Here is a 13,483-nt window from a genome sequence, read left to right on the forward strand (position 1 = left end):
AGTTCCCAGGAGGCCTCTTGGCCTTGGCCGTCGATTATTGGTTATCGGTTCGAATCTTACTTCTTAGAACGACCCTGCCTAGGGGCTGGAGCGATAGCACAGCGGGGACGGCGTTTGCCTTGCACACAGCTGACCTGGGTTCAGTTCCCAGCACCCTATAGGGTCCCCCGAGCACCGCCAGGAGTAATTCCTGAATTCATGAGCCAGGAGGAACCCCTGAGCATCGCCGGGTGTGACCCAGAAAGCAAAAATAAAACCGAAAAGACCCCACCTAGATTTTTCCCTTGCAGTGACTTGGTTTTCTGGCTAACGGAAGTCTGCAGCTACCGAGAGCATGCAGGCCGTTTGTGTTCTGTTGGATTTGGGGCCACACCTGGGATGACACTGGGAACCCTCTTTGCTCATGAAACAGTGCTCCAGACCTCTGAATGCCCTCCCCAGCCCCGGCCCTTGGAAGCCCCCGTCTGTCACGTGGCTCAGAGTTGGGCACTCACCTGGTGGCAGATGCTGGGCTGCCTCCTTTTCTTCCATATTTCGGGGGGCTGCACCGCTGTTCTTTGCTCGGTGGAAGGGGCGCGCCTCGGGGGGGATTCCGTTCCCCTGGGGAGGAGCAGGACGAGATTCTCCAGCCTCTGTCCTGCGCTGGGGGCCGAGGGCTCAGGCTCCTCCCTCTCACTGTGCTCGCCGAAGAGAAGCCGCCCATTGGCGATGACCATGGACGCGAACCTCTTGATGTCTTCCGGAACCATCCGTGCCGCCGCGATGAACCTCTCCAGGTCATCTGGATGGTTCTGGAGCTTGTCCGTCGCCAGCACCTCCAGGGACCAGTCGAAGCTCTCCAGGGCGCCCTTGCTCTCCTGCAGGACCCGGTAGGAGTCGGAGATGGTCTGGACCTGGTCCCTGATCCTGGCCTGCAGGACGCCATCGGCGAGGTGGCGGGCGGCCACCTGACGCACCCCCTGGGCAAACTCCAGGAACTCTCCCAAGGCGGCCTCGACGCCGTCGGCCGCGCGGCGAATGGCAGCGATGTTGGCTTCCAGGTGGTCTCGGACCCTCCACGTCCGGCTGACGAAGAGCATCAGGCCGGCCACCGAGCCGGTCACCTGCTGCTGGAGGCCCGTCACCACCTCCCTGGCCGAGCTCAGGTCTCCGGGCAGCTCCCGGGCTGAGTCCTCGCAGCCGGACGAGGAGTCGGTGGACACGGAGGAGCAGGAGGAGGTGACGCTGGCCCTGCCGTCCGAGCTGGACACTGAGGCCCTGTCGGGCTCGGGGCCCGGCCAGGTGGGATTGAGCTCCGGGCACTTCTCCGATGCCCCTGGGGTCTTCCTGGGCTCTCTGCCCGGGGGCAGGAACCCCTCCTGGCATCTGGGCAGGTCGTAAATGTTGGGCTGGGTGTTCTGAGCCTCCACGCGGGGCGCCTGGAAGCTGGACGGTACTCTGTAGCGGGTCCCCTGCTCCCCGAAGTTCTTCGCCGGGGGCACGTTCTCGGGCAGGTGGGGACTCGGGGACGTGGCCTTGGTACTCAGGGGACCCAGGAAACTAGACGTGTGCCGGGGGGCTGAGGGGGGCCCCGCTGTCTCTGCCAAGGCGGTGACGGGGCGGTTCCGGGCGCCGGTGGGCTGAGGAGGTCCTGGGATGTCGTAAGCCCACTCGGGTTTCGGGGGGTTCGGCAGCGTGCTGTAGCGGCCTGGCCTCGGCACGGTCGTCGGCGCTGGGGGAACGGTCTGCCCCTGCCAAGAGCCACATGGTCACTCGGTGTAGCACTCACAGGGGGAGGTGCGAGGCCCCTAGGACAGACGCAGCTGCTGGTGGTCTCGCTGCACCAGCCCTTCCCTTGCTCCAGAGTCATCCCTGTGACCCTAGTGACCCCAGCGACCCAGTGACCCCAGCGCATCCCAGTCGGAGCCCACCCACCTGCTTCTGTGGGGTGGAGAGCGGGGGCCACACTGGTAGTGCTCAGGGCTGACTCCCAGCTCTGTGCTCAGGGCTGACTCCCAGCTGTGTGCTCAGGGATGACTCCTGCCTCTGTGCTCAGGGCTGACTCCTGCCTCTGTGCTCAGGGCTGACTCCCGGCTCTGTGCTCAGGGCTGACTCCTGCCTCTGTGCTCAGGGCTGGCTCCTGCCTCTGGGCTCAGGGCTGACACCCGGCTCGGTGATCAGGGCTGACTCCTGCCTCTGTGCTCAGGGCTGGCTCCTGCCTCTGTACTCAGGGCTGACTCCCGGCTCTGTGCTCAGAGCTGATTCCTGCCTCTTGCTCAGGGCTGACTCCTGCCTCTGTACTCAGGGATGACTCCTGTCTCTGTACTCAGGGATGACTCCTGCCTCTGTGCTCAGGACTCACTCCCGGCAGTGGTGGGACAACAACATGTGGGGACCCTCTCTGATGCCAGGAATCCAACAAGGGTCAGCTGCAGGCCAGGTAAGCGCCTTAACCACTGTGCTATCTCACCGGCCCAAACGGAATCATCTTTTTTCTCTCTGCCATGCCAATCTTAATTTTGATTTCCTTTTCTTTCTTTGGCTTTGGCTTTGGATTTTGGCCCATACTTGGAGGGGCTCAGGGCTGACTCCTGACTCTGTGCTCGGAGGATTATATGGGATGCGGGGGATCAAAACGGGGTCGGTTGCGTGCAAGGCACCATCGCTCTGACCCTATTTCCTCTTTTTCCTTTGACACATCAGAGATCAAATGGGGGGGAGCACTTGCCGCTGAGTCACATCCTCACCTCTGTGCACTCCCTTTCTCCCACTCCCTGCACTTAGGAGGCCTGAGCACTTCCTCCAGGGCGTCCTCACACCCTGCGCCTACCCCGCCTGGGTGCGCTGGGCCCTTCTGGTCAGTCCCCTCCAACCTCTCCGGCCCGTGCTCCTCCCTCCCAACACTCTGGGCTGGGGCCATTTGTCTCTGCTGGACAGACTCACTGCCTCGTGTCAAGTCCTGTGCCCACGGGGCCACGTTCCCTCCCCAGGGCTTGGGCAGCGTTTCTGCGCCCTCTGCTCGCAATAGGGCTGCCCTCGGACCCGGGCTCCGAGAAGGCCGGGGGTGTCCCCGCAGCCCACTGCTCCACCGTGCCGGCACCCCGGCGATTAAGGCGTGCCTGGGCAACCTTGTTCCCGGTGCAGATCAGCAAAGACGGTGTCCGCCTGGGGAGCCGCGGGGCCGGGCCCTGTTCATACTCACGTTTGTGCGGTGGGCACCCGGGGCTGACCTCTGGGGGTTTGGGAGGACGTCGTAGAGCCGCTGCCCTGCTGGTTCCTGGGAAAGACCAGAGGCCGCTGCACTTTCCTTTCGACCCTGGCAGGTCACGGACCCTCCCCTCCCACACCTGCTTTTCTTTCTTCTGGTCTTTTTCTTGGTGTGTGTGTGTGTGTGTGTGTGTGTGTGTGTGTGTGTGTGTGTGGTGGGCCATATCCAGAGGTTACTCAGGGGATACTTCTGGCTCTGTGTTTTTTTTTTTCATTTGGGATCACACCCGGCGATGCTCAGGGGTTTCTCCTGGCTCATGCACTCAAAAATTACTCCTGGCGGTGCTCAGGGGACCACATGAGATGCCGGGGATTGAACCCGGGTCGGCCATGTGCAAGGCTAACGCCCTCCCCGCTGTGCTGTTGCTCCAGCCCCTACTTCTGGCTCTATACTCAGGAGTAAGCCTTGAGCACGGCCAGATGTGGCCTAAAACAATAAAATCAGTGATAGTGTTTAGACTGTGGATGTCTAGCCCATAGATATTATTTCAAGTTTGGGGGTTGTGGGGCCACCCTGGAAAGTTCTCTGGGCTCTGTGTGCTTAGAGATCTCTCCTGGCGGGTCTGGGGGAACCAGAGGTGGTGCCAAGGATGAAACTGGGGTCGGCCACCTACAAAGCAAGGCACCGAAATGCCTGCACTATCTGTATCTTCAGCCCTTTTTTTTTTTTTTTTTTTAGGTTAGTACACATGAAGGTACTGGCAGAGGGACAAAGCCACGCGGGTTCCAGGGCCGAGACCTCCAAGCCTACTCGGATTGGAGTCGAGCATCTTCCACCCAGATCCTCCAAATTCCAGTAGGCGGGGGTCACACCCACCACCTGGCCCCCTGGCGCCGTGTAATCCCATCAGCGGCCAAGACTCAGAGACTATAAAATCCAGATCCCGGAACATCTTATCAGGATATCATTTTATGACATCTTATTATCTCATTTCTACTTTGGACAAACTTGCAGGCTATCGAAAGTAGCCTGCCCACAGGGCAGAGTCTGGCAAACTCCCCGTGGCGTACCAAATATGCCAAATACCAGTAACACTGATGGGTCTCATTCTCCTAAAGAGCCTTGAATATAATCTCAGGGCTAGGATGAAAGAGACGTTACTGGGGCCTGCTCGAGGCAATCGACGAATAACAGGATGATGAAAAAAAATGAAATTTTAGGTTTTTAGGTTTTTAGGCCACGCTCAGCAATGCTCAGGGGTTACTCTGGATCTGTGCTCAGGAATCACTCCTGGTGATTTGGGGGGACCATGTGGAGTGCTGGGGATTGAACTGGGTTGGGTGTGAACAAGGCAAGCTTCCTAACCACTGTACTCTCTCTTCAGCCGTGTTTCCAAGAAGCACCTATGTGTGTATATATTCAACTATGTTCATATATATGTGTATATAGACACTATGTACATATGCATGGATAAAAACATCTATTACAGGGGCTGGAGCAATACCAAAGCTGGAAGGGCGTTTGCCTTGCATGCGGCCAACCCGGGTTCAATTCCCAGCATCCCATAGGGTCCGCCGAGTACCACCAGGAGTAATTCCTAAGTGCAGAGCCAGGAGGAACCCCTGGGCATCGCAAGATGTGACCCAAAAAGCAAAAAGCAAAAAAAATAAAAAATAAAAAATCTATTACAGGGCTGGAGTGATAGTACAGTGGGTAGGGCATTTACTCTGCACGCGGTCACCAGGTTCATCTCCAAGCCCCGCCAGGAGGAATCCCTGAGCACCTCTGGGTGTAGCCCCTAAACCAGAAAGCAATCAAGCAAAAAATATTTATTACAAATCAAGTATCCCGGGGGGGGCATGCAGGAATCTCGATGTGTGTGTGTGGGGCGGGGGGCAGGCACAGGCGTTGCATTCCCAGGCACTGCATTCCCAGGCGCTGACCCCACATGCCCAACATGGTGGGGTCAGGCCTTGGAGGTCTCAGACCACCCGACCGAGTCTTGGAAGACCCCCTTGCCACGAAAGCAGATATTTGAAAATTATTCAGATTCAGCAGGTCACACTGTACCCTGAACAGGGTCGGCTCCAGGCCGAGGCATGAAGCCGGGTCTGAGTACAGCTGCCGGCGAGAGCCCGAAGTGGGGTCGGGCAGTCTGGGGCAGGCGACCTCCGCGGCACACACAGAGCCCCCGGGCCGTGCCTCACCTGTAGCCTCCAACCCCCGGCAGGCACCTCGGACGTCAGCATCGGCAGCGAGGCCCTGGCGGGCCTGGGGATGGTGACGAGGACCTTGAAGAGAAGGGACAGATGAGGAAGGTCACGGCCAAGGTCACGGCCAAGGTCGCTCGCTCCCTGCCGCGTGTCACCAGCCCCCACTGCCTCTGTGGCTGGGAGGAATAGTGCCCTGGACGGCCCCCCAGGCCCCCGAAACCTGTGTCAGCCGCATCCGGTCTGGCTTCTCTGGTACTGGATCTGTAAAACCCAGTGGGGTGCCACCTTGAACGACAGGGCAAGCAGGGAGGTCTATGGGGTCCTCTGGGGTGACAGCATGGCCTGGGGCGGGGAGGCAGGTCCCCAGGCAGGAGTCGGGCGCTGGACACCCCCTTTCTCCCAAGGGTCCCAAAGGCCAGGCCGGCCAGCAGAGCAGGGAACCAAGTTTGAGTTTCCAGAGTGACCTGGGCAGGTGGGGTGCGCCCCCAGCTCCATTCACTCCCGGGGAACCCCCCAGCCAGGAAGGACAGGAGTAGGGGCCAGAGAGGTAGTACAGTGGGCAGCGCTCGCCTTGCACGCAGCCAACCCGGGTTCCACCCCCAGCACCCCTGAACCCTGCCAGGAGTGATCCCTGAGCACAGACCCAGGAGGAAGCCCTGAGCACCCTTGGCCCCCACGCAAACAAGAAGTCAGGACCAGAGGGGCGCCTGGGAGCCTCAGAGAAACTGGAGCCCCCAGGTCACCCTCTGAGTGTTCCACCCTCTACACAGAGGGCACAGGCACATCAACTTCTCTGTTGGGCCCCTCTCCAACTGCCTTCCCTCCCTCCTTCCTTCCTTCCTTCCTTCCTTCCTTCCTTCCTTCCTTCCTTCCTTCCTCCCTCCCTTCTTCTCCCTCCCTTCCTTCCTCTCCTTCCCCCTCCCTCCCTCTCTCCAGCCTTCCTTTCAACCTTCCTCCCTCCCTCCCTCCTTCTTCTTCCCTCCCTTCCTCTTTCCTCCCTCCCTCCCTCTCTCCCTCCATCCTTTTGACCAACCTTCCTTCCTTCCTTCCTTCCTCCCTCCCTCCCTCCATCCCTCCCTCGCTCCCTCGCTCCCTCCCTCCCTCCCTCCCTTCCCCCCATCCCTCCCTCCCTTCCTTCCCCGCCCCACATATGGGGACACCCCAGGTCTCTTCGAGCAACGCCTCTTGGACTGCGGATCCAAGGCCCGCCTGTGGCCGTGCAGGGGACTTTCCGCCTGTGCGGTTTTAGATGATGGAGGCGTCTTTAGAAATGTCCCTTTGGTTCTTGGAAAACGTGGGCAGCAGGGGATGGCAGTCTACTCAGGAACAGCTCAGCGGTGGGGTGGGGGGCTGGTTCTGGAGGGTTAAGGACCAGCAGGTAAAGCCCGATGGAACTCGTGGGTTCGGGAGCAGCTTCATGGGGAAATGGTTGGCACTCTGAATTGAAACCGAAACCAAATCTGTCCCGTGCCCGGTGCTTTGTGGGTGGGGCCGGCTTGGTGGGACGGCAGGTTAGCATCATTTATTCGGGAAGTTGGGATGAAAAGTGAAACCGGACTCGAGCTAGTGGCTGCCGAGGGGAAGTGGCCGGGGGAAGTCCGGCTTACTCCGTTCTATTTCTCCTTCTGGGTTCAGGGACCCAACTGTAACCTCGGGGATCCGGAAGTCCCACTTCAACAGAGCGTGAATGTGGGGACTGGAGAGATAGCTCAGTGGGTAGGGAGCTGGCCTGGGTTTGATCCCCGGCATCCTATTTGGTCCCCTGAGCACCGCCAGGAGTGATTCCTGAGTGCAGAGCCAGGAGGGAGCCCCGAGCACAGCGGGGGGTGACCCCCAAACAAACAAAATATCAACCAGAGGAGCATGAATGCAGGGCCGGGTGCTTTGTCACCTGCGCCAGCTCTGCTTCGTGCCCTGCACATTGGGGGTCCCTGAGCACCGCCAGGGGTGGCTCCAAGCCTCCTGCTCCCAGAGAGAGTGTGAATGTGGGTGTTGAGAGGGTGCTCGGAGCAGAGAGAGGCTGAGTGAGTCTGATGAGGCCGCGTCCAGCGCCCAGTACGACCAAGAGAAAAATACCAGACTGACTCAGCCGCGGGGTCCTTCCCAGGGCTGGGCACGGGCTGGACACACATGCGGAGTGGAACTCCCCAAGCACAGAGAAATGGGGGGGGGGAGCTGGGGGCCAGGAGGGGGCCACCACGGAGCAGGGCAGCCGCAGATGGAACTGGGGCAGAAATAAAGGGGGGGAAGTTCCCGGGAAGGCAGGACTGACTGGATCCACATCAATGTCCTCTATGAAGGGGCTTGTGAAGCCCCCTGTGTGACTGGCTGCCTTTGTGGGGGGTGCTGACTGCTGGCCCCCCGTGTGGCCAGGACATGCCCACGAGAGGCCAGAAAGCAGAGTTCAGTCGAGTCATCCATCATCGGTCCAGAAACCCGGTGGGATACTGAGATCATGGCCTTTGGGTGGAGCCGATGGGCTGGGGGGGGGGGGGGTCAGGAGAATGCGCCCCCCAAGGGGAGCGGGGAGAGTGCAGGGGTGCGGGGAGAGGGGGGCAGGCAGGGAGAGTGCGGCCCCCCGGGGACAGGGAGACTTTGGCCCTGTACACCATCGCACTGCGGCTCCCGGCCCCCCAAGACCAGCTCACCTGCTGTGTCAGCCTCCCCATCTGCTCACGCACGATTCTGGCACCGACCCGGGTCCGCTCCCCGCCGTTCCAGGTGGTCCCCTGAGCTCCGCCGGGAGTGCTCCCTGGTGCCAGGGGCCCGGGGGGCACGGACATTTGGGCCGAGGGGGGTGGTGGCCCCTCCACCCAGCTCTTCATGGGCTCGTACACAGGCCCTGCAGCTGGTATCTGGTAGGGGTGCTCGGTGTCTTCTGAGCCTCCCAGGGACCGGGCCCAGGGTCGCCCTGCTGCTGCCTCTGCCGCCGTCGTTGTCGGGGCCTGCCTGTTGCGGAGGACCCGCAGGCGGTTGGCGGGGGCCAGGCCCGGCCGCCCGTGCAGCAGACACTGCCACCAGCCCTCGGCCCCGGCCACGTCCTGCGCGACGACCACCAAGAGGTCTCCTCTGCAGAACGCCAGCTCGTCGGGGCCATCGGCCTGGTTGTCGTACAGGGCCCTGGCCAGGAGCGTCTGTGGGGGCGGCCGGAGGGGAGGAGAGAGAGGAGAGAGAGAAGAGAGAGAAGCCGGCTCACTGTGCTGGCCAGGACGGTCGCGGGGCGCCCCGCATACTGGTTGCCCCAGTCCCGTCCCCCCTGCCCAGGACGTGCCCTGTCCCTCCGGGGCCTCACTGAAGGGCCACATCCCGAGAGCAGCAGCCGCTCGGGGCGAGGGGCCCAGGGGACACTTTGAGGCCTGGAGTGTGTGGTGCAGAGGGGCCCACCTCTGCTTAACTTGAGAAGAAATCCTGTCTTCTTAGCTGTGTGACCTTGAGCAAACTAATGATCCTCTCTGGGCCTCGGTTTTCTTATCTGGGACATGGAGTACTGATATTCTCTCTCTCTCTCTCTCTCTCTCTCTTTCTTTTTGAGTCACACCCGGAGATGCACAGGGGTTCCTCCTGGCTCTGCACTCAGGAATTACTCCTGGTGGTGCTCGGGGGACGCTATGGGATGCTGGGAATCGAACCCGGGTTGACTACGTGCAAAGCAAATGCCCTACCCATCGTGCTATTGCTCCAGGCCCCAAGTAATGCTATTCTCTGCCTCCGGGGTGAGGTGACCAGGGTCTGCGTGTGGACAAGGTTCATTGAACACTGACCCTTAGCTCTCTTTTCTGTTTGTTGATTTTGGGGCCACATCCGGCGATGCTCTGGGGTTACTCCTGGCTCTGTGCTCAGGAATTATTCCTGGCAGAGCCCAGGGGACCCTATGGGGTTCTGGGGATTGAATCCGGGTCGGCCGGGTGTGAATCAAGGGCCTTACCCACTGTGCTACTGCTCCAGCCCCCTGTGCTGTTGCTGATGACCAGCCAGTGGACACAGGTCAGCCCATTTCTCTTGCAATTGAAGGGGGTGACTGGGTCTGTTTCTCCCTATTGGCTCTGCTTCCCTCGGGGTGTACAAGGTTCCTGGGAGTTCATGAACACCCACGCAGTGACGAACTCGAGTTAGCACTTGTCTGGCCAGGGTCCAAACATGGAGAGCTGGCCCGGAGGTCAGGAACCAGGGGTCTGCCCAGCACCAGAGGGTCCTCTGAGCACTGAACCCCACGGTCCTCAAACAAGATCGTCTATTGCAATGGCAGACGGTTAATCCTGCTTCCTTATTCAAACTGTTTAATATGCTGGAGAGACAGTACAGTGGGTAAGGAAGGCGCTGGCCTTGTGTGCGGCTGACCTGAGTTTGATTCCCAGCACCCTCTCGGGTCCCCCAAGCCCTGCCGAGAGCGATCTCTCAACTCAGAGCCAGGAGCAAGCCCTGAGCATCACAGGGTGTGGCTCAAATACCAAAAATTAAAACCAGAGGGGAGAAAAAAACCCCAAACCTTCCGCTGTAATGAAATAAAAGCAATTTGTTCCCTTGGGTGCAATGAAATCACCTCTTTCCTCCCATATTAGATCAATTCAGTCATCACAGAAAACCTAGGACGTATGCAGCAGCACCAAAGAAATGAGAACCACCCCAGGCCCACGCTGGGAGGTGGCTGGTCGTACTTTTTTGGTGCCTCTCAGCTGCCTTTTTCTTTCTTGAACTAAATTAATTTCAGGTCCGAGAGTCACGACTCCCAGCAAAATGATAGCAAAAACGACATGCTTGCTGTTCCCTGCCTAAAGCAGCTTCTCTGTCCCCGCAGGTGACCTGGCTGGCCAACTGCCGGGAGTGACCGTCTGCGCTCCACAGCGGGGCCTGCAGATGCTGCAAACACCACACGTGTGGGTGGGACCAGCCACCCCTGCAGCTCCCGGCTCGAGTACTGAGAGACCATGGGCCAGTTCGGCACGTGAAGCCTTTTCCTGACTTCCAAAGTGAAGACTGTTCACGAGACAGACAATATGAAGAAGGGCACCAGAGCAATAGCACGGCGGGGCGGGTGTTTGCTTTGCACGTGGCTGACCCAGGTTCGATTCCCAGCATCCCTTAGGGTCCCCTGAGCACTGCCAGGAGCGATTCCTGAGTGCAGAGCCAGGAGGAACCCCTGAGCATGGCTGGGTGTGACCTCAAAGCCAACCCCCCTACCTCCCCAAACAACAATACGAAGAAATCAGCAACCCAAGCAAACAGCCAAGCCTGCAGCCCCTCCGGCCAAGGCAGCTTCTGTCGCTTTTCTTCGAATCACCGGCACCCCCGTACGGTCCCCCAGGCACTGCCGGGAGTGACCCCTGAGCACAGAGCCAGGAGTAAGTGCATTGCACCACCAGGTGTGGCCCCCAAAGCCAAAGGCAGACTGTGGAGGTTGGGGAAGGGGTCGGAGTGGTGAAGCGCTTGTCCATTGTGGCCAACCCTGAGGGGCTCCCAGCACTGCACAGTGGCCCCCCGTTCCCGCTGGGCTCAGCACCCGTGGGGTGACCCTGATCAGACTAGGACACTGAGTGGCATGAGGTCTCTCGTGGCCCTTCTCACGGTCATCACTGTGTCCCTCCCACACATACACTCCACCTGAAGGCTCTGTGCTCAGACATCAGACCTGGTGGGTTTTTCCTTGGAAACCTGCTCGGCCCTCGGGACCACCTAGGACAGAGCCGAGACGCGGACCAGAGCCATGGCACAGCAGGGAGGGCGTTTGCCTTGCGCGTGGCTGACCCTAGTTTGATCCCTGACACTCCACACGGTTCCCCGAGCACCACCAGGGGTGATTCCTGAGTAATCACTGAGTAATCCAAGAGTAAGCCCAGAGCATCGCTGGGTGTGGCCCAAAAAGCCCCAACCCCCCCAAAAAAGCCTCCTGCACCCCAAACCCCCTTGGGGCTCGGGTTCTTTATTTTCTTCCTTTTCTCCTCATGAAACTGGGTGATGCCTCTGGACCTTGGCCCTGCTGACCTCCTCCTGTCCAGAACATTCCCTGGCCAGCTCTTTGGGGCTCCTGGCTCCCCTTCTGCATATTTCAGCTCCAACTCAGCTCCTCCAAGCCTCCCTGCACCCCGGAGGCTGCTGCCTGTTGGATATTAACCCCAAGTGTCTTAGGGAATTGCTCCTTTTCCTCCCCCAGAGAAGCTGACAGTGCTCTCACGAGCACACCAATCTCCGAGTTTATCTCGAACCTTTCCTCTGTGTTTTATTTCTTCTTCTTCTTCTTCTTCTCCTTCTTCTTCTTCTTCTTCTTCTTCTTCTTCTTCTTCTTCTTCTTCTTCTTCTTCTTCTTCTTCTTCTTCCTCTTCCTCTTCCTCCTCCTCCTCCTCCTCCTCCTCTTCTTCTTCTTCTTCTTCTTCTTCTTCTTCTTCTTCTTATTATTATTATTATTATTATTATTATTATTATTATTATCGCCTGCACGGCAGAGCCTGGCAAGTTACCCGTGACGTTTTTGATACGCCAAACACAGTAACAACAAGTCTCATGATGGAGACATTACTGGGCCCCACTCGAGCAAATTGATGAACAACGGGAGGACCGTGACCGTAACCGTGATTATTATTATTATTATTATTGCTTTTTGGGTCACACCGGGAATGCACAGGGGTTACTCCTGGTTCGTGCACTCAGGAATGACCCCTGGCGGTGCCCAGGGGACCCTATGGGATGCTGGGAATCGAACCTGGGTTGACCGCGTGCAAGGCAAATGCCCTACCCGCTGTGCCCTACCCTCCAGCCCCAGTGTTTTACTTCTTTACTTCTCCTGTTGTTAGATACTGGATTCTCCAAATCAGGCTTGGTTACTTATAAAGTCCAACCTTCCGGTGACTCTGAACTTTGCATCCGTAGTGAATCACTTGCTGTTCTCTTCCCCTATAACCAACCTGCTTATATGTTACTATAAAACAATGTTCTTTGCTTCAACACAGAAAGACTGTTAATACTAAGCTCCTAAGATTGGGGAGTTAATCGATTCAGAAATATATCTACTCCTGGGTATCTGTCATCATTACTCCACTCAGGCTGCGGTCACCATAGTTCCTAACACCACCCCCTCCACCCCCCCCCCCCGAAGCTGGGTCCCTCTGAGGGATCTCCAGATGGAAAGGGGCACGCAGCAAAGCTACTCCGGCTTTAATATGGGACAGTCTAGGAAGCAGAAAGCACTCTCTTGATACAAACCACAATGACCTAAAAAACAGGACCGCATGGGGTAGGAAAAGCTAAACCGGCCTGAAGACTTAGTCTGAGATTTACGGTAAAAGCCAGCCAGCGTTTAACCATTGGCCCCAGAGAAGAGAGCACTAAGTTTTAGAATCTATATTTCTTACAACATTTATCCAAATAACTGAGCGATAGCACAGCAGTAGGGCGTTTGCCTTGCGTGTGGCTGACCCTACCGACCCGGGTTCAATTCCTCCACCCCTCTCGGAGAGCCCGGCAAGCTACCGAGAGTATCTCGCCCGCACAGCAAAGCCTGGCAAGCTCCCCGTGACGTATTCGATATGCCAGACACAGTAACAACAAGTCTCACGATGGAGACGTTACTGGGCCCGCTCGAGCAAATCGATGAACAATGGGAGGACAGTGACCGTCACAGTAAGAAGGGAAACTTAATTGTTTAATATGTACTAGCAGCAAGGGAAAGAGGAGAGCAGGAAAGATGCATCTCACCGCTGAGGAAACTTCTCAGTATTGTCCCAGACAGAGCGTTGGTCTGAGTTACCACCCCCACCCCCACCCCAGGAGAATGGCCTCCTTCTAGAAGCTTCCCCCCTGTAAAGGATCCATCTCTCCAACGTGCAGCCCTGTCCTTGGACCCCCTCCGGTGGCGCCTGTACAGGCCATTCGGTTCAGAAACAAACTGGCTCTGTGGACCATCCGCCTGTGGTCCCCGCCTCTTTGTTCTTCGAGGGGGACGTGGCTCTCGGCCACGGAACGTGTCGCTCGCTTCTTCACAGCTGTGACGGTCCTCGAGCGGCTGAGGAGAGCCAGCAGGCCCCCGGAGAGGCGGCAGCAGCAGGGACTGCTCCTGGCCACCCGCTCCGCTGCGCTCAGCTGTCAGGACCCC

The 13,483-nt window shown here is 58.5% G+C and overlaps 2 protein-coding genes across 2 annotated transcripts in view; both read right to left on the minus strand.

Moving 5' to 3' along the window:
* RTF2 (replication termination factor 2) overlaps nt 1-577 on the minus strand; it is a 33,139-nt gene extending 32,562 nt beyond the window's left edge. The window contains exon 1 of the mRNA XM_056107448.1: nt 573-577. The gene's annotated coding sequence lies outside the window, so the exon portion shown is untranslated. The remainder of the gene's footprint in view (nt 1-572) is intronic.
* CASS4 (Cas scaffold protein family member 4) overlaps nt 1-13,483 on the minus strand; it is a 28,233-nt gene that overhangs the window by 2,183 nt on the left and 12,567 nt on the right. The window contains exons 2-4 of the mRNA XM_056107466.1: nt 8,049-8,534; nt 5,395-5,478; nt 495-1,730 (exon numbers count right to left, since the gene is read on the minus strand). Coding sequence (XP_055963441.1) covers nt 495-1,730; nt 5,395-5,478; nt 8,049-8,534 — 1,806 coding nt within the window. The remainder of the gene's footprint in view (nt 1-494; nt 1,731-5,394; nt 5,479-8,048; nt 8,535-13,483) is intronic.

Source organism: Sorex fumeus, unplaced genomic scaffold (genome assembly GCF_029834395.1).
Source record: "Sorex fumeus unplaced genomic scaffold, SorFum_2.1 ptg000166l, whole genome shotgun sequence".
NCBI classification, from domain to species: Eukaryota; Metazoa; Chordata; class Mammalia; order Eulipotyphla; family Soricidae; genus Sorex; species Sorex fumeus.